The 27,136-nt window shown below is 37.8% G+C and overlaps 1 protein-coding gene across 5 annotated transcripts in view; it reads right to left on the reverse strand.

Moving 5' to 3' along the window:
- brsk2b (BR serine/threonine kinase 2b) overlaps positions 1 to 27,136 on the reverse strand; it is a 121,539-nt gene that overhangs the window by 38,715 nt on the left and 55,688 nt on the right. For all 5 annotated transcript variants that reach the window (XM_026267958.1, XM_026267963.1, XM_026267960.1 and 2 more), the window contains exon 2: positions 19,424 to 19,518. In XM_026267958.1, coding sequence (XP_026123743.1) covers positions 19,424 to 19,518 — 95 coding nt within the window. The remainder of the gene's footprint in view (positions 1 to 19,423; positions 19,519 to 27,136) is intronic.

Genomic DNA, 27,136 nt, shown 5'->3' on the forward strand with positions numbered 1-27,136 from the left:
CAATGTTTTGGTCCGGACTTATAGATGCAAACATTATAATTTGTCGATTTGTAGCACTGAACATGCAGCTTTTATATAATATTGTACAGTTTAACAAAACTGAAGGAGGTTCCATGTATGGTGGATAACTGTTGGGTACTTTTCTTTCACAATGTGGCCAAATTAATATATTTATAAAAAATAAAAAAATAAAAAAAATAAAATAAATGAATGGGATAATAAGGTGGATAAAACTGTTGCCTCACAACAAGAAGGTCCTGGCTTTTATTTTAGCATCACTGACATACTATTATAGCTTTAATATTAGTCTGAATTATTTTTATATTTTCCATTTTCATATTAATTTGAAAGTCTATTTTATTTTAAAGTTTTTTTTTTTAATTTATAAAAGTTTATCTTATTTTCATGTTTTTTTTTAAGTTGTCATTTGTATCTATTAATTGTATGCTGTAGTTTTAATTTTAAAAACATCAAGTTTAACTAAATGAAAATGCTTCCTTGGCAACTAGACAAAATAAAAGCTATTTTTAAATATTTTAGTCCAATTAACATTTATTTTATTTCAAGTATATATTTATTTACTTCTTACTTGCATACTTACTAGTTTTAGTTCATATAAAAACCCTGATTCGAGTCCGGGTGGGATTCATACTGTAGGACAAGCGGTTTGGAGAATGGATGGATGGATGTAATAAGGGTATGTTTTGTAGTGAAGAAATGCATACACAGGCACAATTTGTTTCTCTGCAAAACTAATTTCAAGACTTGAGGGCAAAATGTAGGAGCATGACAAATATAAAGTGTCAAGTGACTCCAGACTTTTTACTGGTGGGATACATTAACGCCATCATAAACATCCAACATGATTACAGATGGAGTTAGACTCAGATCTAAGAGCAGAAGCACAAACACACACGGGTCTTTCTTTGGGCTCAATCACCCTGTTCCATACAAACACTATCTCTCTGACCATGTGGCTGCAGCCTTTCTTCTCCACATCTCTTATGTCACTCCAAAACCAGAACAAGGCTGACCCAAGTAAAGAGAGAGAGAGAGAGAGAGAGATGTCAATGTATCACCATCAAAGCCCCAGTTCTTCAAAGGTCTATCACCTGGACCTCTGCAACAGTGCACAAAAAAAAGCTAAATAAATAATGAAATATTTCATTCTTTAATCTGTATCTCACTGACTGCCTTACATATCAATCCCTGTCATGGCAAGCTTCTCTTAACATTTCTTTCTTGTTCTCACATTCTCTCAGTGTTTTTTCTTTATTTAGCAGATGGCTTTGAGCTCAACTTTCATGGACTATAGAGAGAGCTTCTCCCTGATCTATCACAGCACATGGTCTTTCTCATTGGGTTTACACAATCCCTGTAATCATTCAGGGGCAGAATGCTTGTTTCTGCTCCTGGAAGAGCCTTTGATTATTCCCTGTGCTGCCACCGCTAGTCTCATGCACCTGCATTATGTGTCCTTGCCAATTTGGAAAGAACAAATTGCTTATGAAGCATCTTCTGTGCTGAGACCCAAAATTAATATGTGCTTGAAGTGAGCGCAAAGGCGAAAAAATGCTTAATGATCGCATATTAAATAGAACAGACTTTCTGTATGATCAGGTTTCTCCCGCAGGCCATTCTTGGCCCATGTCAGACCTGCTTTGTCACATGATAATGGCGGGATATAGCTGCTTTCCTCATCAGTGTGGGATATTTCAGGTTCTGTTACGCTCATGAGGACATTTGGCCCTCACAGTGTAGGCAAAACATGACCCAGGCACACACACACACACGCACACACTCACACACTCACTCATCCGTCTACAGCAGGTGCAAAGCTGTGCTGGCACAGACAGGACGAGGGGAATCCAAACATACACCATTTACCTGCACATCAGATCTCTGCCAAACAGCATTTGTGATCAGGATAATGGAGACTTCATCTTATCAACAAACCCCAGTTAACCTGTCTGAATCCAAATGAGTTAAATCCAACTCTAATACAGAGTTAACACTTACAGCAAGTCAAATAAACAGAGACAGCAGCAGCAAACCAGGTATTTGTTATGAATTTAATGATCCAATAAACAGACACACTTCTGATTATGCGGACAGATAGGAGCAGAGCAGTGATCTGCATCATTTCTCATTATAAAAGAGGAGACTGGCTCACCCCAGTGCCCTTTTTCATTGAGTTTCCATGTTTAACAATTAGCACCACTGTAACAGCATCTTTCTTGCCAACAAAAGTGATTATCAAGTGATTAATTTCCCTAGAGAGAAAGATTTCAGTTCGGGTATGACATAAAATTACAAGGTTAAATGGCCACAAGTCAATGACATTAATGACATTGATGTATTTGGTTTCAATTGATAACACGCAGCACTTTAGACAGGAAAGAGATTTCATTTCTCCACTGGCTTTGAGCAGAGAGGGAAAAAGGAATGACTAATCCCGGATATTGAGAGAGCAAATGGGAAGAGAAAAAGAAATGTGTGAAAATGTGTGCGTGTCACAGATTTAATTAAGAACATTGCAATTTAAACCAGGAAATTTAAGGGTATACTTCAACACCTAAACAAACAACCTTCTACCCCTACCTTTGTTAATGGATTAAACATTATTTATTATGCCCAATTATTGTGTGATTTCAGGTTGCAGATGGTTTGTTGATGAATGCTAATAAAACTGTACTTGTGTGGATGGTCACACAACACACAGCAAATGAATGAAAGCAGATAGAGCTCATGTTCTCACAGCTGGGACTGGGACACAACTCCAGGGTATTGGAGAGGCATCAGATTTTACCCAATAACAGCACATTTAACCACACAGCTGTCTGTTGTTGTGTTGAAAGGTTTGGTGACATGTTATGCGTGACTTTAGGAGTGTTTGGAACAATGTGTTTTATTGGCAATTTGCATAAGTGTGTGCGTGAAGACCTCATAAAGTGATGATGAGATGGAGCGGGAGGTGTTTGCCTCTTGTCTCCAGAGCTCTGCTGTTCTGTCCAAACTCTCCAGTGCCCACTGGCTGAGCAGCCCTGGCACACACACACACACACACACACACACATACAACCAGTCATTCGTACCCATACATAAACGTACATTCACAAACAAATTCAAGCAGAGTGAAGGGGCGACACTAATTTGCAGTGACGAAACAACTGGAAGTCATATGCTGCAAATTAGATTTTGGTGATTTCTAGAAACATGAGTAACTATGAGCAGGGATGTATGACATATCAGCAGTCACAGTGGAATTGCCCAATAAATATGACTTTTTATAGTCTCAGCTATTGTTTCAATGAGTAAAAAGCTGCTATATTTAAGCTTATAAATTAAAGCCAAATGATCATGGGATCCAGATTATTGGAAAACGTCCATATTAATGAGCGGCTAATGTCGATGGAAATGCAGGCCGTGATGCACCACCTGAAATGTTTGGATACACGAGTCATACAGAAACACCTATAATCAACCAAGAGCACAGACACTCGCTGACCCCCAGGGTTTAATTGCTGTCAGCGTGAGCGCGACTTTACACGTGATACACCATCACCTCTCCTTCTGCCAGTTCCCTTATCTATTCATCAGATGCCTCTTTCCTCCAATCCATCTTAATTCCTCAAGCTCTCTCACAAGACACTCACTTCCCAATCAAAGCAATGGAAGAGCAGGAGATGAAAAAAAAAAACAGAAAAGCGGAAGGAAAGCATTCAAGTTGCACTTCTTCAATAAAGATGGAGGCTGTTCAGTAGCAGCGGTCCTCCTGGGAGCTGCTGTGGCTTTGTAACTAATTAACTCAAACACATGTGGAAACAGACACTTGAGCACGAGGGGGAGGAGGGGGTTAAAGCAGCAGACCTTAACGTCTCACCGAAGGCTTAGACAAGGAGCACTGGGAGGCATATCATGGCTTAGCTAATACCTCCAGAGACACACCGTACAGGATATCGGTGGATATTAAACACAATTGCCATCCCTCGGTGATAGCCAATCCATCTACACAACCAACCAGCAGCTGTGGCTCCAATCAGATCCATCAGGTGTGAGTAGGTCTGAAAACGGCTGGATGGCAAATGAGTGAAAGCTTAGTGGAAAGGGGGAAAGCAGCACAACAGGAAAAAGAGGACAATGAAATGCATAATTAAAGGTGGAATTGTTTTCCACTAACAGGACAAAAATGTCAAATATAAATGCTGAAAGTGAGTTAAGTAGTATCCAAACCAGGTGAATATAAATCTGGAAAGATTTAGAAATGTTGGTGGTTCCAAGGCTATACCAGGTGAGCTACTGAGCAAGTTTACCATGTCAGAAAAGCTATTCAGGTGGAACCGATTGTGCAATACAAACATCAAAATGTATTAGTCTATGGTAAAAGCATTTTGAGGTCATAACACAGCATAACAAAATTTAAGGATAGTTTCAGAATCAAACATTGAATTAAAAAACACTACTTGTTGACCACTAATTTGAATATTAAAAAATGCAAAGTTCATTTTTTAAAAGCTGTTTGAACTGAAATGTGTGTTGGCAGTGTGTTTACGCAATTACCCTATAATGGTAAAAATCCACCCAGTGTTTTTTATTGGTTTATTTATTTATTTATTTATATAATTTATCACAGACCCTCTATGAGTGAGCTGTAACAGTCCGCCATCGTTTCATTTTCATTAAGACCCTAAAGAATCATATCAACTTGTGGAAAATGGGCATCTGATAACCCCTTTAAAACAGTCCATGTATCGGTGGTTCATCTGTAATTTTATGAAGCTACAAGAATACTTTTTGTGCGCAAAAAAAAAAAAAGGACTTTATTTAATTATTTGTATTTTTTCTGGTCAATCAATCAAAAATATCCTAATTCATGTTCCGAAGATGAACAAAAGTCTTACGGGTTTGAAACCACATGAGGGTGAGTAATTAACAACAAAATTACAGCCCTGCTACCACCTCTTCTGCCTGTCTGCCAGAGTTAGGTCATAAAATAATTGAAAATCACCTCAGGGGGATGAATATTTCATTCAGTAGGAAACAATGGAAACACATCCAATAAGTACATTTGTACATGCACACCAAAAAGAAGTAATGTGTCTAAATAATCCACACAGAAAATTGACTACTATCAACCCCCCCAGGAGTTTGTAAGTGTTTTGTTTCTAAACCAAAAAAATAAATAAATCACATTTATCCATTTATTTTTTTGGAAATAAAATTCACAGCACAGACAGAAACCTAACTAGTGTTTACAGCAACAGTTCACACAGAATGCTGTGTTATTTTAAAGGGATAGTTCACCTAAAAATGAAAATTCTTCCGTAATTTACTTACCCTCATTCCAATCTATGACTGGTTGTTTGTATGACTTTCTTCTGCAGAACATAAATATAAATTTGAAAAGGTTTGGTAACCAATGAATGTTGGTGACCACTGACCTTTATTAAATAGACAAAAAAAACGGACATTTGTAAAAATATGTTTCAAAGACAAAATAAATTCATACAGGTTTTTGTTTAACATATAATTTTTTAATAAATGACATGTGGATGTCCCAGAGATCTTGGTTTTCCATGAACAGCTGTACAGTAGTGAAAGCAGAGCTACAGTATAGCACTAAGTAAGTAAGGCTGTTCCACACACCTCATCCCATCCTTTCAAACACTTCCAGTCTAAAGAGGCACCTGAGTGACTTACTAAACCAGCACTGCTGACATCCAAGAGATCCTGGCCACAGATTTCTGTCTCAGGTTTGAACAAGAAAAAATGTTTCTGCACGCAATCCTGTTGGTCTTGCTCTGTCCTCTCGTCTGGACCGAGCAGATAACCGCGGCTCTCCATTTGGTAAAAAGCCTCGTTCTGTTCGCAGCCAATCTGCTGCTTGACCCATGACAGACCCGTCGTGTTTGGTCTCACAATGTTCTGTTCCCTTAAAGCCACACACGATGTGTTAGAAATAAAACACAACTTGCTCCAAGGCCACATAAACATAACAGCGTCTGAATATTTATAACTGAAAAGGTTAAATTTCACCCCTAAATTGCTTCAGGAAACCCATTTTAGAGGCGTGTGATTAGCATGTCTCCTATCGAGAAATTGGATTTGGAAATAGAGTGCAGTGAGGCAGACTTTAGGATGATGGGCTGGAGGATCTACGGGGAGAATCCGTTCACTTGGTCCACCGAAGATGACTTTCTGATAGAGTTCCCATCAATACAGAGTCTCCTGGGAGAATTTCATAAACCATAGCTTTAGTTGAGCTAAACAGTAGACATCACCTCCATGCACATCCTGCTGGTTGTAATGTTGTTGTTTCCCTAAAAGTAAACTTTGCAAATTATATCTTACAGGCCAATGTCAAAACAAGAAACACTGCTTGTCATGAATTCAAATTTATGCACGCACATTTGCATAGGAATATTGGGAGCTTTAAGAGTGCCTAGCCTCAATAAACAACTGCTTTGAAGCCTTTTGACCTTCCAGAAATTAGTTGCCCTGGGCTCAGTGAGGAAGAAATGTGAAAAACTTTGATTTAAATACGAAAGGAATGTGTTTTAATTGATCAAAACTTCAGTCCGGAGAGGCCCTTCTCTATTAACTCAAAAATACACTCTTGGCATCTCATTGTGCTGCTTTTGACCTTCTTCTCAGTGGAGAACAAGTATACGGAAGAATGCAACCATTTCCCAAGACAAACGAGTGGTACAGTCCTCTATTATATGCTAAGTCCTCTATTCCTTTTCATTTGGATATTGATGTATGAGATTACAAATAGGGTGGAAAGCTGTCAATTGTGCACTGATGAGAGAAACAAGAAAAAGTGTGTACTCTTGCAGATATGGCAACGTTAAACTGAGCCCAGTTCTGTGGATATAGATTTATGACAGAAGCCATTACATTCACCCTGCCGTGAGCGGGGACACACGCTAAAAGACTCCCGTGCTCCTAGAGAAAAGTAATTATGCTCTATCTTTTGCATCTCTCACTCATCCTGGAGAGACAGCTTGATCTCACACACCAATCACAGCCTCACATGTTGTATTTAAATCAATAGTTCAATGGCGCAGTACTAGTCACAGTTTTGTGCTGTGTGGTCAAGTACAGATTTATTGTACGAAGGAAAAACTGCCCACTGACTCCATTCTGGTTCAGAAAAACTGTAGTGCTGAAGAAGTGCTTAGATATCCCATAAATCATAGCTTACCAATGATACAATGTGTTGAAAACTTACTCTATACTATACACAAGGGGAATAGCAACCATCATAACTGGGAGGATGCATTACGTTCCACTTTTGGGGCAAAAATCATTACATTTTAACAGCTTTGTTTTGCTTGGCTGCAGTGTGAAAAAAAAAAAAATTAGGTGGCTGCATAAAATGGCTGTTTGAAGGTCAAGAGCAAGATCCTGTCACCAAGCTGCACTGACAGTGTTATTTTGGTATTATGTATATACTATTATAGCATTTAATAATCACTTGAATTAGTTAACAATAATAGTTCACAATAATTATATATACATTATATAGACATATAGCCATATAGCCATTCATATCGCAAAGCTGATGGTCGAATATGTGATCTATTTGAATTATTTACAGAAACAGCCACTTTAAAATGCTATGGAGAAAGTCAAACAGTAGCTTCTTAAAAAAGGCAAAAAATTAAAAGACTGATGAAAAGAGGTGAAAATATCCATCTGTTAAGAAAATTGATTTTTATTACAACTGTGGAATTGTTTCTTCATTACAAGTGTTATATTGATTAATAAAAAAATAAAAAAGTCCTTATTGACCTGGTAATGATTAATTGTCTAGTCCAAAATTAAATTAAATAGATTAAATCATTATGAGCCTGATAAACTGTTAGGGAGTAATAAATATACAACATCAGTGTAAGAAAATGTTAAGTTGTACTGACTTCCCATGGCATGTTGAATTAGAACACTCTTTCAAACTAAAGCCTAAGTGCCTAAATAATGGAAAATATATATTGGCCTATATAACTATATATTGGCCAAGTTAATTCTTTATTTTAAATTCCAGTTCCCACTATTAACTATTTGCTAATTAGCATGCATATCACTAGCATATTGGCCGTTTATATAAAGCACACATTAATGCCTTACTCTACATGACCATATTTTATGGTATCTCTTAACCCCACCCCATACCTAAACTTAACAACTAGTGCATCTTACTATCTACTATAAAGTAGTAAATTAGCAGTTCATTGAGGGAAAGTCTTAGTGAATATGTTCCCTATTCTAAATTGTTACCAGTTCAACGAACTAACAAAGAAACACAACCAACATTGTTGTGATTATGCCATCTAATTCATTCATAAGCCAGGCTGATAAAATTAATAATTACTTCTCAGATCCTTCTTAAGCCCTAAAAATAGACTCCTCAAACTTTCCTTAAGCAAAGCGCTAATGGTAACCTTTCAAGAAAGGTCAGCAATCTGTTATTAGGCTATAAAACTAAAACCGGTTTTTATGTAGACAGGTGTGAAACCATTTTTTAAGTAGACAGATCGGCTAGTTAACGTCTCAAAGACATCTTTCACCTTCACATCCTCTCAGGGTGTCTGTGCAATCATAATCATGGAACACAGGTGTCCACGTCAATTGATTTATCTGTCACTGTAGGCAGCAGTGGACATGGACCACAGTTATAAATCTCACATAATGGACATTTTCTCTACTGCTCCTGTCTCAGTGCAGCCATAATGACTTTGGCAAGGAAGGAAGGAAGGTTAAAGGTCACTCAAGGGACCTAATGAAAAGGTAACGGCATTCCTTTATCTTCTCCCTCCTGATTCCTCAGGGCCTTCTCCATTTGATCAAATGATCAGTCCAAGCTGATGCACCGAGTATAAGACAGAGGGGAATAAGCTCATGGAAAAACACGATTGAGCAGCCAAAACAGTAAACATGTCCCATAAAGTTGATATATCATACTTAATAAAAAACTGCACTGTTATATATTCATTCTTAAACAGTCCCTTATAAGTAAGTTTTCATTATAAGCAATATACACTATTGTTTCTACTGTTAAATATTTCTTGAATGATTTATGAATTATCACCTGACACTGAAGACTGGAGTTCGGCCTGCTGAAAAAGTAGCTTTTGCACCATGGGAATGCATTTACATGTAAAATCTATTACAATGGAAAACACAAAATTACTATTGTCTTTACCGTTTTTAAAGTTAACGTTTTTGAGAGACTACTTTCAAAAACATAAAAAAATCTATCCAGATCCAAACTTTTGAACCACAGTGTACTTAAAAGCTGGCTGATAATAAAAGAGAGGTTTTATAATCCTCTGACATTTTTACAGCAATTAAGATTTTTTTTTTTTTTTTTAGATGTTTCTTATATAAGAATAGATAAAGGAAGTGACAATTTCTTAGAGAGCTGAATATTCAGATTCTAAATGGACTGAGGGAGGAAAAGCTTTAATGCTGATCAACTTCAGCAGTTCTGAAATTCAAAGACCAAAATCATCCCTAATTAATCACCACCCACACAACTCATAAAACTGTTCACAAATAACATTATTACAGCTATTAAACTCTCCAAGATACTTGATTCTGATCAGTCTGGTCAAACACTGCATTATAAAATCAAATATTTTTATATAATGAAAACATATAATGAAAAATAATATAAATAGTCTGTGTCTCTTTCTTCTCATATAATAAAATAATTGAAACTCAAATTAACATTATGTTGATTCATTTATGAACTTGCCATGAAACTTTACATCACAAAATTAAGTCCACACAAAAATAAAAAATTCTTAATACCTTGTCAGACAAGGTTAATACCTTGTCAGGCTTAGTTTTTGTGATATCCACTGGCTGACTGGACAGTTATCCCCGACAGATTCTGTGCTCAATAACAGTTTAGGATTGACAAAACAAGTAGAAGCAACTCATAAAACATACATTCATCAATATCAATGCTACTGCTCTGTCACTATTATAACCTTGTATAAGGTTCTTCAGGACAGGTAGATCGTTTCTGTAATTACTGTGTGCGTTAAAAATAAATACTGATAAATGAAAAGTAATCAACAACCTGTACCCATTTCTCACTCCAATATGAATGAAAGGCTCAATATAGATAAAAAGCACACAGAGCCTGAGATAGACAGCATATAAATCACAAAAAGGGCAGTAATGTACTTATAGACATTAATCTTTTGAGAGTATGTCCTACTGAAAAAGATAAACTGTATATTAATTAACCTGTCCTCTCACAAATACAAATACTTCATCTTGAAAAACTGTACTAATTCAAACCACATATCTTCATTGAAACAAACGTGTGTTTTATGAATCAAATGAATTGCAGAGTTCCAAGTGTACATCGAATCTCCATTTGTTGCAATCGCAAATGACCAGCTCTGAAAAACAAAAGACAAAAATAAAAAACACTGTTTTGAAGAGCTTGATGAAGTTCACACTGTTCCAGAGGGACAGCACTCAAGATTGTCCCTACCATGCTGTGAACTGAACAAAATAACTATATATCTGGTCACTCAAGCAAGAAGACCTCCAACAAAGTGCTGAGACTTCAGGTCAAAGTTGCACATTAATCATTTGAGAAGGAAGTACACATGAAACAGAGGAAAGATTGAATGTACTGCAGTGTAGGGGTATTACTACACATTAGAAACAATGTTTTGAAGTTAAGAAGGCTTAATGATGGATTTGTTTCTTATAAACACACAGCTTTGCACTTTACAAGATGCAATGCAGTTGTGTTCCACTGCAGTGGATCCTTTGGTGAGCTAGTTATGTAATGCTACTGTACATTTCTTCAAACTCAACTCATTTACATTTTGGATGACCTGAGGGTGAGTACATTTCCAGCATATTTTCATATTTGGGTGAACTATTCATTTAACACTGTATAGGGTAGCTAAAGGTATAGTTGAATTATATATGAACATGAACAGTAATACAGTTACTAATGTATTCAAATGTACTCAGTGCCATAAACTGAAACGCATGATGCATTTCGGTCATTTGTTAAAAAAAAAAAAAAAACAGATCACACAGAGAAATAAGATTTTAGCACTTCATGTGTATTGAAGTGAACAGCAGAGAGGCATTGTAACTCAACATAGTAACAATACAGTGCTGGTTTGGGTCATCAATTAACGCAAACCTTATCAAATCAGCTTGGCATCTTCAAAGAGTTATTTATGCAAATTAGATGAAGATGCACTGGGCTGGAGGGAAGCGTGTGACAGCCATTTATTTTGCTTTGTGTCCCTCCCTCTGCATGCGATGAGGGAAACATCTCCCTCGCAAACACAAGAATCTACCGTAGAGCGAGGGAGAAGATGCATGATCCATAATCATTCAGAGGAGAAGAGAGAGAAAATGACACCGCTGTCATCAGTGGCAGGATAACAGGATTAGAGTCAGCCATCATTAATCAGCCATTCACTCTGCCTCCAATTCTGCCTCTGTGCTGGACTCCAAATCTCATCTTTTATTCCCTCCCTGCTATATTCCCTAACTGGCTTCTTTTTTTTTTTTTTGACTTTCTCTATCACTACAAGGACAAAAGTGACTGTCTTCAAAATATATAGTGAGCTATTTTTTATATACACCGTATATATATTTATGTGTGTGTTTGTGTGTGTGTGAAAGGCGATAGAATATACAGTTTGCACAGTATAAAAACCATTACGCCTATGGGATGTCCCCACTTTTCACAAAAAAAAAAAAAGTGTGTGTGTGTGTTTGTGACCCTGGACCACAAAACCAGTCTAAAGTCGCTGTGCTATATTTTTTTAGCAATAGCCAAAAAAAAAAAAAAAAAAAAAAAAACATTATACTTTATGGGTCAAAATTATAGATTTTTCTTCTATGCCAAAAATAATAAAGATCATGTTCCATGCGATATTGTGTACATTTCCTACTGTATATATATAAAGAACAGGATACCAGAGACAACATTACTATAAAAGGCTACATCAGCGGTTCCCAATTCCAGTCCATGTTCCGAAATGAAGTAAACCCCTGCTCAGGGAGTAGGGAGCAATGAACACAGTGTAGGGATCATATAGATCGGAACAGTTCATTCATGTAGCTTGAGTTGCTCATCTGAAACAGGTGTGTTAACTAAGCGAGACGTAAAATATGTGCGCGAGCATTGGAATTGGGAACCGCTGGGCTACCACGTGTCATTAACCAGAAAGAAGTACTATGATAACAGGAAGGAAGAACGAACATGATCTTTACTTAATATCCTAATGATTTGTGGCATAAAATAAAAATCAATCATTTTGACCCATGATTTTTTTTTTTGTCTATTGCTAAAAATATACCCCAGCGACTTCAGACTGGTTTTGTGGTTGTTGATGTTTGTCTGCCAGCCTTGCTCTGTCTGCACCGCTGTGTGAATGTGCTAATGACGTATTCTGTCTGTGCGAACCAGGTGTTCAGAGGTATGCAGATATATACTTTGATAGGCAGGTAGGAAAGCTATTTAAAACTCTCGGACCGAGCGTTTTGATTGGATGTACATTTCTTGGTACTACGCCTTCCACAGAATATAATTCTAATCAGAGCAGAGAAATGTACTTTACACAACCAATTTAAACCCTAAACACTAAAAAAATCCCTTAGAGCTCTAGCAAACATGAATTGAATTCTGCTTCCAGATCTCTGCACTATGCCTTGTCACTGCCTTACTGCCTCAGTGATCGCATCATTAAGACCTTCATCTATCTCTCATTTCCCAGACTAAAGCGCCAGTGAATGGGGATTAAACAAACACCATCTTAAATCACTTCAGTGCAGCACCATTAGAGAGGCAGTGGTTCATTTGAATGAGAGATCATGGATGGAGCGAACACCACGGGGGGCAGAGCAGGATAAGTCATACCCAGATGTGGAGCTGCTTCTCTGTGTAGGGCGTCACAGTTCATCAGCTCTTCCAGATCATCGCTGTGAAGAGCTGACTCCATATCTCACTCAGCAAAGCATCAGCACCTTACAAACACTAAAGTACTCCAGGTCAGCAAGAGCTAATACACAACTCTGGAGACCAGGAAAGGTTAGAAATAAAGTCTCTCAAGGCTCAAATATAAGGATGTCCTGGTGGCCTGGGGACCATTTGACATTGGTACATTTGACAAAATAGTCTCTTTTCCATTTGAACCATTTCTGCACTTACTGACTTCATAACTCATAATTCTGATTTTATAAATCACAATTCTGACTTAAAATGAAATTCTGAGAAAGTAAGAATTGTGAGTTTTAATCTTGCAATTCTGTCCGTACAGCTAGCAATCACGAGTTTATATCCTGCAATAATACTTCCATACTTAACAGAAGACAAAACAAACAAAAATGTTACATAATTTTTATGTTATATAACACAGATATGTACAACCAGTAACAATGATAGCACTCGTTAAGTTTATTATTAAGGGGAAACTGGGAATAACTTTTTGAGCCATTTTGCTCCTTCAATTTGAAAAGGAAAATTATGAGGTAACACCACAAAATGTGAGTTAAATGAATCAACTCTGAGTTTTGACTGGCTGGACAGTACAGTGCATCAGAAAAACATTTTTAAAAACAGACTGTAAATAAGCTAGATTTAAATACTTGAATGGTTGAAATTTCACTCTTTAGGAACCGTGAAGTTAATGGATGGTAATGATAATATATTTTTCAACACAGTTTGGTGCTGCAAGAGGTGTAAAAATTGTACACTTCTCCTTTAAAATATAGTTTAGTTAAAACATATAGTTAAGGTTATCTTCCACCTTCACTGTAATATATAGTGTGTGTTCTGGCACTCATTCACAGCTTGAGTTATCTCCTCACTGCAGGGGTGCAACATGTCCCTCCTTCTCTTTAGCAGCCAGTCTCCTGGGCAACACTGGGCTTGGTTTCAGAAATGTTAGCTTTCCCCTCAGGACCCGTCTGGATTCGACACCGCACGCCGAGAGAAACTTTCACACCCACCATCCCCTGGGCCATTTACCATTAACCACCCAAGACTTGATTAAACCAAAGAGTGATACCTTTCTGAAATGTTTACTGGGATCCACCCTGCAGTGTCAAGAGGCAGTCATTCATTAGGAGGGAATGATGTTTAATGCATGGTTTGTCATAAACAGTTTTGAGTAGCCTGCCTCAAGGGAAACTGAATGATAAGCACACTATTTAGCATCTTAAAACAGCTTTTCCACAGCACCATTAAATGGGACTGGAGTGGAAACACAATGAAAAAAGCTTTTTCCAGTATCTTAAAGGAGACCTATTATGCCCGATTGTACAATAGGTAATATAAGTCTCAAATGCCACTAGAATGTGTCTGCAAAATTTAATCTCAAAATACTGCACAGATAATTTCTTATATCTTTTTGAAAATGCCTATTTTGAGTGGAAGCAGAAACATGTTGTTTTCATACATGTCTCTTTAAATGCAAATGAGCTGCTTCTTCCCACCCCCTTTTCCAGAACAGGGCTGTGCCTTTACAGCTCATACCTCAGATTCTCAGCTAAAAACATGTTTGGTTTTGATTATCATGTCTATTAGTTTAAACTTCGGACATACACTTTTCTGAGTACACACACACAAAAAGCATCTGTCACGTGGCATGGGGGTACTAAACTAAGTTCTCTTTTTGCAAGTCTTATTGCACTTAAACTGTCAAATACAAACACGTTTATGTTAAAACATACATGAGTCACAAAAACTGTCCGTTATGTCTGTGAAGGTAAACAGCAGGCAAAGAAACCGATGTTTATTAGATCTGTGTGGCAGCAGCGTAATATACAGTAAATAGGCTAAATCAATAAATCCACGGCTCTCTTGTCTCTTCTGAGGCTGGGACTCTAAATAATTTTCTGTTCTCATCTGTGCAGGCAAAAGACAGAACAGTTAGCATGCTTTTCTCGAATTTTTGCAATGGCATTAGAATTGGAACATTGTTGTCGCTTGCAAAAATGCTCCCTATTTTTAATCAAATTAACTGGTTTTAAAAACACCACTTAGAATTTTTTGCAATACAATGAAAGCACACACAAACAAACACATCTTTCCCCTGAAAAAAAAAAAACCTTGCTGTGAGGCATCTGCAGCACATCCTCTGAGGCGAAGTAGGCCGAGGTCACCTCCTGACATAACCCTCATTAGTGTGACCGCAAAGTTAGTCAAAGAGCTTTTCTTTTCATGTCTGAAAATGTCAGAGACGACTTCATTAGTTCAGGAAGGGCCAGGCAGGGGCCGTGGAGTTCTCTGCGAGGAGCATGTTCTCAAATGCCAGGCTTCTGTTCTGTGCGTGTCACGACCGAACACACAACACTGTCTCTCCCCGGGAGTAGACATCAACACACACACTGCATACTGCATACCTAGCTTTAGACATGCTGCACACACAAACACAACCTGACGCGCTCACCCTGGGCTCTGACTGCACACATGCACAGTCTCTCGTATACGGTGTCCGAGCAAGTGCACACGCTGACAGGAAGTAGCCGAGCCCCTGCTTTTTTACATACAGCACTGTATGCTCCTCCACACAATGACAGCTGCACACCAGCTCCACGCTATGCAAATGTCAACCAACGTGGGGTTCGCTGGAGGCTATGGAAGGAGAAGAAGGAGGAAAACAACAGAATGACAGGTGACCTCCCGTTGACTGTCTAAAATTATGCTAATGAAGTCATTATTGTTTATTTATTCCTTCAAGACTGGGGTGAGGAGGGAACTCCAGGAGAAACATAGCAGACAATGACTGGGAGACTATCCAATGAGTTGATGAAGTCTAGTTTAAATGGGGTATATCAAGGTGGAATTTTGGGAAATTACACCATAAAGAAGATTAGTTATGACTTTGGGACTCAAGAACAGCAGGTTGCGGTCTCGCTCCTATGCCTCCGTCGTTCGCAAAATCTCAGCTACTTTGACGGAGGCGTGCAACATCTAAAGCTGTTTTTTACTATAAGCATATAATTTTCTCAACCCCACCTCCCTCCCCAAGCAAATCATGTCAAGTTGCTATGACAACAGCCCCTGTGAGAAGCTAAAATAAGCAGGAGATACAATAGAATGGGTTACAGGGTGACCTTCAGAGAAAAACGACTAACTATCAGTCATGGAGGCGGCTTTACTCCAACTCTATGTTTGGATCTGAAAGCACCCGTTTGTCTTCTAAATTATACAGCCTGGTGAAGAAAGTAAAGTAAGACAATGAGACACAAGCTAGCATCCACAATCAGACTCCCATAAGGCTTAGGTCTATTTCCTGCAGAGAAGCAATTTCCCCCACAGTCCAAACACTATGAGCGAGCAGGGGGGTCTGGGGACGGCATGTGGACCGGATGACTGTATAGCCCAAATCCCATTACAATGGGGAACCAATCAACTCATCTAAATTACTACTGCCCCTCAATCCACCAGGAGTTAATGAGCCATTAACCATTTAATGAAATCCATATGATGCTGGATGGGCACTGAGAGGAAATTGCATTGACTGGGTCAAAAGTTGAGGTGACGTTTATGTTAAAGCGCACTGAATTTATAAAGCAAATTGGCAACATCAGCAACTTCTTAAGCCCATCTTGTCACTTTCTTTTTAAAATGAATACCACAGTAGCAGTTTGACAGACTCAATTATTCACTCTATAAAGCAAAGAACATCTGCTGACTTTCAGATAATGTTATAAACACATAGGTATGTGACCACCATATTTGTAAAGCAAAATATATATATTTTTTTTATCAGTACTTATCTTTTATTTCCAGAAAACCTCCTTACAACCATAGCCACAACATATGCTCTATATGGAAGCAAAAAAATCTATATATCTATATATCTGGGGAACATCCAATTGCTGTTCAGAAATGTTTTCTAACTTGCAATCAAATTTCAAAGATGACTTTGAAAACATCAGTAAAAATGTGCTGAAAACTATACACCCAGTAAATAATAAATTGCATCATATGCCATTGGTTTTCAACCAAAACACATTGTCAGAGGTGGGTAGTAACGAGTTAAATTTACTTCGTTAAATTTACTTGAGTAATTTTTTGGGGTAACTAATACTTTTCAGAGTATATTTAAAGATGGGTACTTTTACTCTTACTTGAGTACATTTTTTTGGAAAAATCTGTACTTTTACTTCGTTACTGTGGGTGACACTCCTCACATTACTTTATCTTAATGCAATAAATGTTATAAATGCTTCAGTTTATTCCAAACGCGCTGTCTAGTTTTCTTTGGGCAATGAACGATGCCCATTCACAAATGATTCATTCTTTTGAGTCAATTCTGGTCAAAGACTTGATCAAACCAATTGGCAAACGGGTGAATTGGTTCATATATCAGTTTGAATGAGTCGTTCAGTTCCCTGCCTCCAACACTGAGCGTCTGAAGCAGTTCACTTCACTCAGAGTTGTAACGTTTAAAATATCAGCAGTGTTGTAAACGGGGCTATGGAACTGCACTAAATTGAAAGCAAATCTGCAAAGGCTATTATTTGCTTGCGATGGAGATCCTTATTAGATGAACGCGTGTGCTGTCTACTGTTTATCAGGTAATAACTTACCTTACCTTACATACGATTACAGTACACGGTACCACTGTGATATTAGTTTGTTGTACGTGTGTGGCTTATAACAGAGGGGAGTCAAGTTGAATGCAGCTTCCAAAAGACAAAAAATAGCCGATTAAGATTTTATTAATTTTAATACAATCACACCGGTGCGAGTACGTTCAGCAAGTCATATCATCAGTTGCTAAATTCAGATCTGTGATCGCTTGCTGGCGCTGAGCCAGAGATAGATGCGTTTCTACAGCGCTGCGCATTATAACCAATCACACACGGTTCTGTTGAGCTTATTAAAGCATTGGCCAATCAGAGGTGTTCCGATGAGTCATCGCTAAAATGCCGGTGCTTCCTTTACTCGCTCACTGACTGAATACCTCTTTCTGGCGAATTCTCTCATCAGAAACAACAAAGTGCAGATGTGTGTACGAATCTAAAATTAATATGTTGATTTCACAGTGTTAACAGTTTCAGCGATTTTAATGGGAGTTTCTGAGAGTGACTGAACTCTAGACTGCCAGTGAAAATGATCTTTAATAATGTAAATGTTATTTGCTCTCTTTCTGAACAATGAAAGATTAGTAGCAATATTTATATCACATTAACTTTCAATGTTAAATTCACATTTAATTAAAGTCAGTCGTATTAAAAATATGTTATGGCATGACACCTATATCTGTTACTTAAGTAAACAGGGTTTTATAATAAATTAAATTAATTGGAGTAAAGGCTGATGAAATCTATACATTTACACACACACACACACACACACATATACATTACATACATTTTATTTATATATCTAAATAAAAATAGGCTCAGTATATGTGACCCAAAGTAACTAGTAACTAACTACTTGAGTAGATTTTTTATACGATTTACTCTTACTCAAGTAACTATTCAAGACTAGTACTTTTACTTTTACTTGAGTAAATATTTCTAGAAGTACTTTTACTTGAGTACAGTTTTTGGGTATTCTATCCACCTCTGCACATTGTTCACAAATTCACCGCATTACAGCTGTAAAATTTACTTGTTAAAAGATTTCTCATGAGTAATGTTCTAAAACTTGAGCCAATCAGCACGGATGTTTCAATGTAAACATTTTCCATGTCACAAATTATATTACATTTGTTAATAGTGTAAACAACCCACATTTTATGATTCTTTTCTTATGAATTTCTCCCCAACATTTGACATTCAACAAACATGGAACGTTATAGAAGGAACTTTCCATATCATGAGCTGTGTATGATGGGACAAACGTGTCAATTTCAGCAAAATACATCCCCAATTAGAGGATCAGAGATGGAGAGATGACAGTAACACTCATTGTGCATGATTTATACCGGATAATGAACAATTAGAGATAACCTTATCTGAACTCCTACTAATCAATGTCCAGTCGAATAGTGGTAGTGTGCTGCTGTGTGCAACTACTGAAGATGGGTGAAATAATTGTAGGTAATCCTTTCATGTACTCAAACAATACCCTAACAGCAGTTCAGCAGCACAGTGACAGCTGTGTTCATACTCAAAAGACTCTTTCATGTTTTATTGCTATAGCAAGAACCACGACATAATTAGAACAGAAATCATGCTAACTTTCCCTTCCAGAAGGAGCTGACAAACATAAACATATAGAATAAGTGTTGTGAGTAATCTAAATATATTTAACTATTCAAACTCATTCACTACAGTGTAAATGTAACTGACAGAATTGGTACGAACAGCCATATACACATCTTTCAGTTCAGTGCAGAGCAACAGACTGCTTTACTTTAGTCATCTCATGCAGTACACTGAGAGAACAGCCCAATCTTACCTTCATCAACACAGACTCGCTGAGTTTCTCCCGGTTTACAATTTTGATGGCAACTTTCTGACATGTGACACAGTGGATTCCCAGCTTCACGAGGCCTGGAGCGAAAGGAAAGAAGAGAGAAGAGAGAAAAGAAATTCTGTCAGCAAGCATAAAAAGTACATCAACCAAAAAGCACTTAGATGATAAAAGGCTGGTCCCAGCGTGAGTTTCATTTCAGCAAAATGAGAATTCTCCCACTAAAGCCCCCCGGTATCCATAATGTGACACCCAGGGGCACTTTTCACGTGGCAAAGTAAATGTCAGAGAACATACATAAACACAAACAAGGCCAGATCAGCGTTGGTTCCCCCTCGATGATTTTTTGTCATATCAATGATAAAAGACTGTCACTAGGCTCAAAGGCTGACACGGGCACGTATATATATCAGCAAGCATATTTGGCTAAATGCCACGTCTATGCATGCCTTTATTACCTCCATACACTTTTCAGCATGCCTCTGCATATCAAACTGTTGATTTCCCTGAAGGTTTACCCAGGGGGCAAAGGGGAAATAAAGACCTGAAAGGTCCCTGGATCTCTTTTATATGTATGTCGTTAAAGCCTGAATGGCATCTCGCGCCACTTTCATGACATGTCATTGATGTTGTATCACAGGAGAGGACAAAACGCAGATGCAATCTATAGCCTCATGCCGGACTCGAGGGCACAGAAGAGAGTATCCGGGGACCCAATGAATATTTCATCTTGGCGTAATTGCCTTGCGCTGAGATGAACACACAGAGACATGTGTAAAATGCCATACAGCAACTAATGCAATTGTGAGGTGAGTCACCAAGAGAACTTTCTAGGAAGACAAATGCCTGCATACAACTAGATCATGTTTTTGCCTAAACACTTAGAAAGAAACACAGAATCCTGATGGTTAATGTCAAACCTGATGTAAAGGTGGTTACTGGTCACCGGAATGGGATGCTTTTACACTAGCGTCCACAATGTTGGTTACTTCCCTTGATATTGTCATTGCGATTATTAAAGTTGACTAATATAATTTACATTAAAATATTGTTTTTGTTGGAGGCAACTGCATGCTGTATTCTTTATGTAGATTACACAAGCAAACTGGTTCAGACAGGATCAGTGGAAACAAATTTGTGTTCACTTCTTTCTGGGTTGCCAATTATTAGTCAAAATGATTTCATCTGAAAATGCTGAAGCTCTCATGTCAAAAGACACTTCAAATTTCTACGAATTCCCTTAAAAATCATACATTTTTCTAATCATTAAAGCAAAAAGCTCTCGTTTGCAAAGGAAACCATGGAAACCTACAAGAGCACAACTAATCAAAGCTAGGCTCAAGTTAGGTTAGCGTGAGTTCTTTGCAAAAAAAAGACATAAACATGGATGAGTCAACAACATTCGAGTCTCTCAAGCAAGTAAACAGGCAGTGTTCTTATCATTTGCTGAGAAAAACAACACTCGCCTATAAGATGTTTCTCAACTAACACTTGACACACACAAAAAAAAAAAGATGTTAGGTTACTAAGCTGCAAAGGAGGCATGTGTGAATAAAATGTCTGAAAGCAATGGGAAAAGTAGAAACTTGTGTTACAAAAAATAACAACAACCTGTAAGATACAGAGTTGATTGAGTTTAAGTGGTAATTGAACTCAGCACTTTCTTAGAATTAAAGGGTTTATTCATATATAAGCAACAGTAATTTACTCTTTAATAATAATACTGGTTTCAATAGAGGGTTTTTGCAGCAAAACCAAAATAACCTTACAGGAGCAGTTCTTAAAATAAAAATTGTTCTTCTTAGCCTGAAGAACATTAAATAACCAGAAGAAACTATAAAGAACATTATGTGCATTTAAAAGCTTCCATGGTTCTCCATGTAATCAAAGATTCCAAAAAATAACCTTTACATTTACAGCATCTTTACCTTAAATGTCACCAATTAAATTAAAAGTTGACATACTCCGTGAATTCTACAATATATTCAAGAAAGTCCAGAGTATAGATCTGGAGAAACTGGCAGTAAGTAATTTCATTTCATCCTCTATCTTCCCTTTCTATTTACATGTACTCCTTACATAGCAGTAAATTGAAAGAGCACAGCTTTGATTCGCTAGCATGCACGGAGCAGCATGACATCATGTCCTCATGGTTGCACAGTGGAACTGCATCCCCAGAGGCTCAGCATGTGTCCTCAGAGGCTTCCCTCATCTTCCCACCGCAGGGCCTCAACAGATCAATAAGTGGAAGTTCATCAGTTAGAGTGAAATGCCTGCTGGCGACCTTCAGCAATAACATGCATCAGTAATCATCAGACCTTCTCCCATCAACCACCACTCTGTGTCAGATCTTCTCTGCTGTACACACAGACAAGGGCCTTATTTCTATTTTTCACATAAGCCCTGCCTTCGCTATAATGCCCACGTCAAACCATAGAAAGTTTCATAGAAGTTTCTTATTAACTACTGTGTGTCTCTACTACAAAAAAATGTATTCCATGTTAGGCCTTGAAATCCACTTATTTTTCCAGGACTATTTTCTTTTCTTATCAAAGAGCATGTAGCATGAGATTTGGCAGTAAAGTTAAGCACCCAGCAGAAATCCATGGCTCTTGCCAAGGCCCTGTAGTCCCACTCAGATCTATTTTTGATTAATGCAGCAGCATCAGGGCTCCAGCAGAAAAACTCCATAATTATACAATGACTGAAACAAATGGAGTCTGTTTTAAAGGCTGAATGGAAAAGGTTACTTATGCTTATTTATTATGCACGTTGCTGATTCAGGTATTATGTACTGTATGTAAGTGGCTGGTAAAAGTCAACCTGAATGTTAAGTTATACTTTGTCAACAATTTGTAAGTTGACTGTTGATGCAAGAAAAACAACAATGACCTACAGTCACCAATATTATTTTAACATGCATAAGAACATTATTAGTTATTTAAAGTGGGCACTAAATCCACACAATCTCATCTATTTTATATTAATCCATTCTAGTGAACAAGAAAATGCATATACTCTTCATATACATCCACCGATGTTCAGTTTGGTTTATTTGGTTATTTGGAACTTGTTCTCAACACAAAAGAGATACCAAGAGACCAGTGAGTCATATTCAATATTATATTACTGTTCCATGCATTTTTTCACTGACCTACAAAAACCCAGAACTGACAGTGGTATTTACAAGTTCACTGGATCATTAAAATTGTTCAGCGATAAAAAGAAAACAAGAAGAACAACTAGACCACAACGTATACCAAAAAATGGTACAGACTGAAAAATAAACTCAGTGTACTATTGAAATAGTTTTTAAATGGTTTTTAGACATTTATAATCAATGCTGCCAACAATGACTAAAAACATTTACATTTAAGTACTTTAAGTAAATTTATTGCAAATAAATAGTTGCATTTCCTGGGAATCGAGCCCAAGACGTTGTCTTTGAGAACATGAATCGAAACATTACACAGGCAATTTATGAAAACTGCAAATGATCATGTTTAATTATTATAATTTATACTAATATACTTCATTAAATTATACAAATAACTAGCAAAACAATTACATTCAAAAGTTTCTGTTTACATAGTATATGTGTGTGTACCAAGTATATTTATTATGTATATATAAATACACACATATACTGTACATGTACTGTATATATTAAGGAAAAATATGTTAGATTTATATATAATTTTTGTATATTTATATATAATACAAATTATACACAAGACAAATATATACAGACGAATATGTTTAAAATATCCACAAATATGTGTGTGTATTTATATATACTTAATAAATATGCACAGTACACACACACATACATAGTGTGTAAATGTAAACTTTTATTTTGAATGTGATTCATCGCGATTAATCGTTTTGCAGCTCTACAAATAACTGATCTGATGTCCATGAAGTGACGTAATGAATACAGATTGGCAGCCATTAGATGAGATAAGATAATGCTAATATTTAAAACTTCTGACACTCCACATCCCCGTTCACCCAATGAGTACCGACTCCAAACACAGCCAGTCAAAAGTGTCTGACAGTGATGCAGGGCAGGTGTGAACCGCAGGGATCCGATGAGCGCTTGTGTTCTCTGACAGGCTGTTTAGAGCAGGTCAGCAGGAGTGTCTTCAGCGGTGATGAGCGCTAACCACTGAAAACAAGAACACAAACTGCTCTTATAACAGCCAGAAGCTTATAAACCCTGGGAGTCAGGCATCGTCTTTTATGCTTATTTTATTTTCCTCATCTCAGTCACTGTTTGCACTTTAAAAATCCTTTAATTAGTGCTTTTATAGCTTCTGCCTGGGGTGAAAAGGTGGTCTTGAGATCACCACCCAAACTTTCACCACTGCTCTCACCTCTGTCTTGAAACTACAAGCACTTTTATTCAAAGGCTGTTCTTAGCTTTTGCCACTGAGGCTCCACTGAGCAGCTGGCTGGAGATAAATGAGTCGCTTTGCATTTCAAATCACTAATTGTTCATGCGGATTCCAGCGGTTCAGATCGTCCATAGGTCTCATTTTTTAGAGCACTTATCACCTGGAACCTGCTAACAGACACCTATGAAATTTAGTTTAACCTTAGCTTGGCCACAACTGTAAATTACTGTGCAAAGATTCCTACAAGTGATTGGAGGAAGAAAATGAAGTAATACTCCTCACTGTCACACCTGGGAAGGACATGAGAGTTTCATCTATATAGATTTGTTGTGGTAAAGGTAAAATGAAATTTGTAAAATTGTTTGGCCCTGAAAAAGCAGAATGCTGCCAGCAGGGAGCAATTTTGCATTACATATGAAACGAGTATCTCTGTTGCTTAGATACACACAGCAGAGTAAATGTAACACCACACACTTCGCATAAAACTTTTGAGCGCCTCTCTGTTTCATTTGTTGTGAATTACATATGGTATGTATTTTAAATAAATGCCGGCCGCTCTTTTAAAATATTATTCATCAAAATATCTTATAGCGTAATGGCTAAAATATATATAACATCATTTATTTCCTCAGTATAAAACAACAGAAGTCAATGGAAAGTCTCCAACACCATTAAAACATGAATGTGTGTGTGTGTTTTCCAGGTGACTGCCTTTTAGAGAGAAGCCATTTGGAAATTTCACAGTGTGCCATCTGTGCCTGTCAAAAGCATGATTAATGATCCTAAAATCTGAATATGAATCATATATACATAAAGTATGGAAATCAAATGGTTATAGCAGAAGTGTAACGTTACTTTAAATAGTAGTCCATTTGGGATATGTGCAGTTCCATGAAACACAAGGGAACCATTACCATGAGGGATTCAATAAGCAAGGGATCGCTCTTTTTCTCCTATGTGACTCTTCTTTGTAAGCATATCATGTAGATTGTTGCATTTATCAAGCGTCACCGAAACAATCTGAGACGCCATCTGCTAATTGTAAACACATAGGATTCAAAAGGAGTCCCCTCAGGCAGAGACGCTGAAGCCAATTCCCTCTCAATCGCGTCCGTCATGCTGTACTCTGAGCAGCCGGGAGCGATTATGACCCGAATGTCGACCCACCGTGAAGGTGGTGAAGGGGCAAAATAAAGTGAATGTCAACAGTATCTGCACACAAACACTGATTCAATTAGCAGAAAAATTAACCAAAGCTGCCTACAAAATATAAACACTACAAGCAACTTTAACCCTGCTAAAAATACAACATAGTTTGGTTAATCAGAAGAGAACTACAATAGAGAGAAAGGGTTTGCAAGGGTTTTAGTTTCAGTAGCAAAAGCGTCTGGGTTCAATACAAGTTAAGCTCAATAAACAGCATTAGTGGAATAATGTTGATTACCACAGTAAATCTCAACTAACCGCTCATTTTCTTAAGGAAAAAGATGCAAGGTTATGGTGCGGCCCATTTTTAGAGAATTGAAAAAACAATGTGTAGGTGACCACAATTAAAGTATACTTCGAAAGGCTATGTGTTCAACTGTACACACAAGCTAAGCTTTCATGTCAAAACTGAAGAATACTTTGGGCTTGTGTCAGAGATGTGCACCTGTAGGTTAATAGTATATATAGCTCCTAATGTAAAAAACAGGCTGTGCGACTACAAGTCATGATTATCTCAAAATGTAGATCAACTTGAAAATCCAAATGAAAAACATGCACTTTTCTCTTTATTGTCCACATACCAGTGATAACCCTCCCTCGTGCCAGTGTTGGTTGCCAACCCTCGCACTATTCGATGGTTATGTAAATATTTTTGATAAAATGAGAAGTACAGATGCTAAATGGGACTGTGAGGTAGAAAGTGCAGAGGTGAATGGGACTGTCATAGTACTACACAAAAATGATTAGTAGACAGTCACTCAATATTCTGTCAAGCATTTCCATTTTCTCCCCTACAGGCCAAAAATAAATCAATATCGACTTATTTTCGGGCCCATGTCCAAAACCAGTCCCATAGCTTGTACACAGGATCCCTGGAAGGAGGAAGGATTGGACAGCAGACATGTCTCCAGCTGCCCCTCCCTGAAGCACATGCTCCATGAGTATCTTGGGTCCGATTCAAATAAAAGGGCTGTGTGCCAACAGCATTAAACATGTGTTTATTGCTCTTAATGAAAGCCAAGGGGAGCCAAATAAATCCTCAAAGGCTAAGCTGTTAGTGCTGCCTCCTGGTGGGCTGTGAAAGTGACCAACACTTCCCAGAGAACTGGACAGGAGGTACTGACACATGAAACAATGGACAAAAAATGTTATGTTGATCCTGTCCTTAATCCAATCTAATCAAATCTAAGAGCAAAACCCAATGCCAAATCCCAAAACCCAATTGTTAAGTTGCCAGTGGCCTACCAGAAGCACATGGAACGCAATGCAAAAGTGCTTTGGGGGTAGAAGGGAGGGTTTGGGGGGGTTGCATTATACCGGTCACCATTGTAGGAGGCTGTTGAAATCTCTCTCAAGCGCTGGCTAATTCAAGTGCTGCTTCGGTGACGGCTCGCTCATTACCCCACTGCCTACTGTATATTAACAGTCATGCGTGGGGATTTCTGCCTCTCAACACATCATCTGCTTGCTCTCTCACACTCCCGCCCATCTCGCTTTCTTCCTTTTGATCCCCTCTCCTCTTCATTCATTACAGATAAAGCAGCATCCACAGTGATTCTGTATGGTCTGGATAAAGACAATAGAGGAGAAAGGTTAAGGAGAAAGCCATGGTCCAGTTATAATAGAAAGGGCACTGCAATGAAAACAATACTGCCCCTGATTATTCCATGATCACAGTGCTACAAGAACTAGCATCTGTTATGCATTCAAAAATCAATGTACGTCATGAAAAGGATAGTTCACCCAAAAATGGAAATTCTGTTATCATTTATTATCATCATGTCACTCCAAACCTGTACGAAATTCTCCTAGAGAACACAAAAGATTTTTGAATGTTTTGTCCATAAAAATGAAAGTCATTGGCCCTACTGATTGACAATAACAGACATTTGAGATTCGTGGGTGGCACAGTGGCTCGGTGGTTAGCACTGTTGTCTCACAGCAAGAAAGTCTTTGGTTCTAGCCCTGAAGGACAGGAGGCCTTTCTTTGTGGAGTTTGCATGTTCTCCCTGTGTCTGAGTGGGTTTACGCTGGGTGCTCTGGTTTCTGGCCCACAGCCCAAAGACAAGCAAGTTAGGTTAATTGAACATTCTAA

The sequence above is a fragment of the Carassius auratus genome, chromosome 7 (genome assembly GCF_003368295.1).
Source record: "Carassius auratus strain Wakin chromosome 7, ASM336829v1, whole genome shotgun sequence".
Taxonomy (NCBI): Eukaryota; Metazoa; Chordata; class Actinopteri; order Cypriniformes; family Cyprinidae; genus Carassius; species Carassius auratus.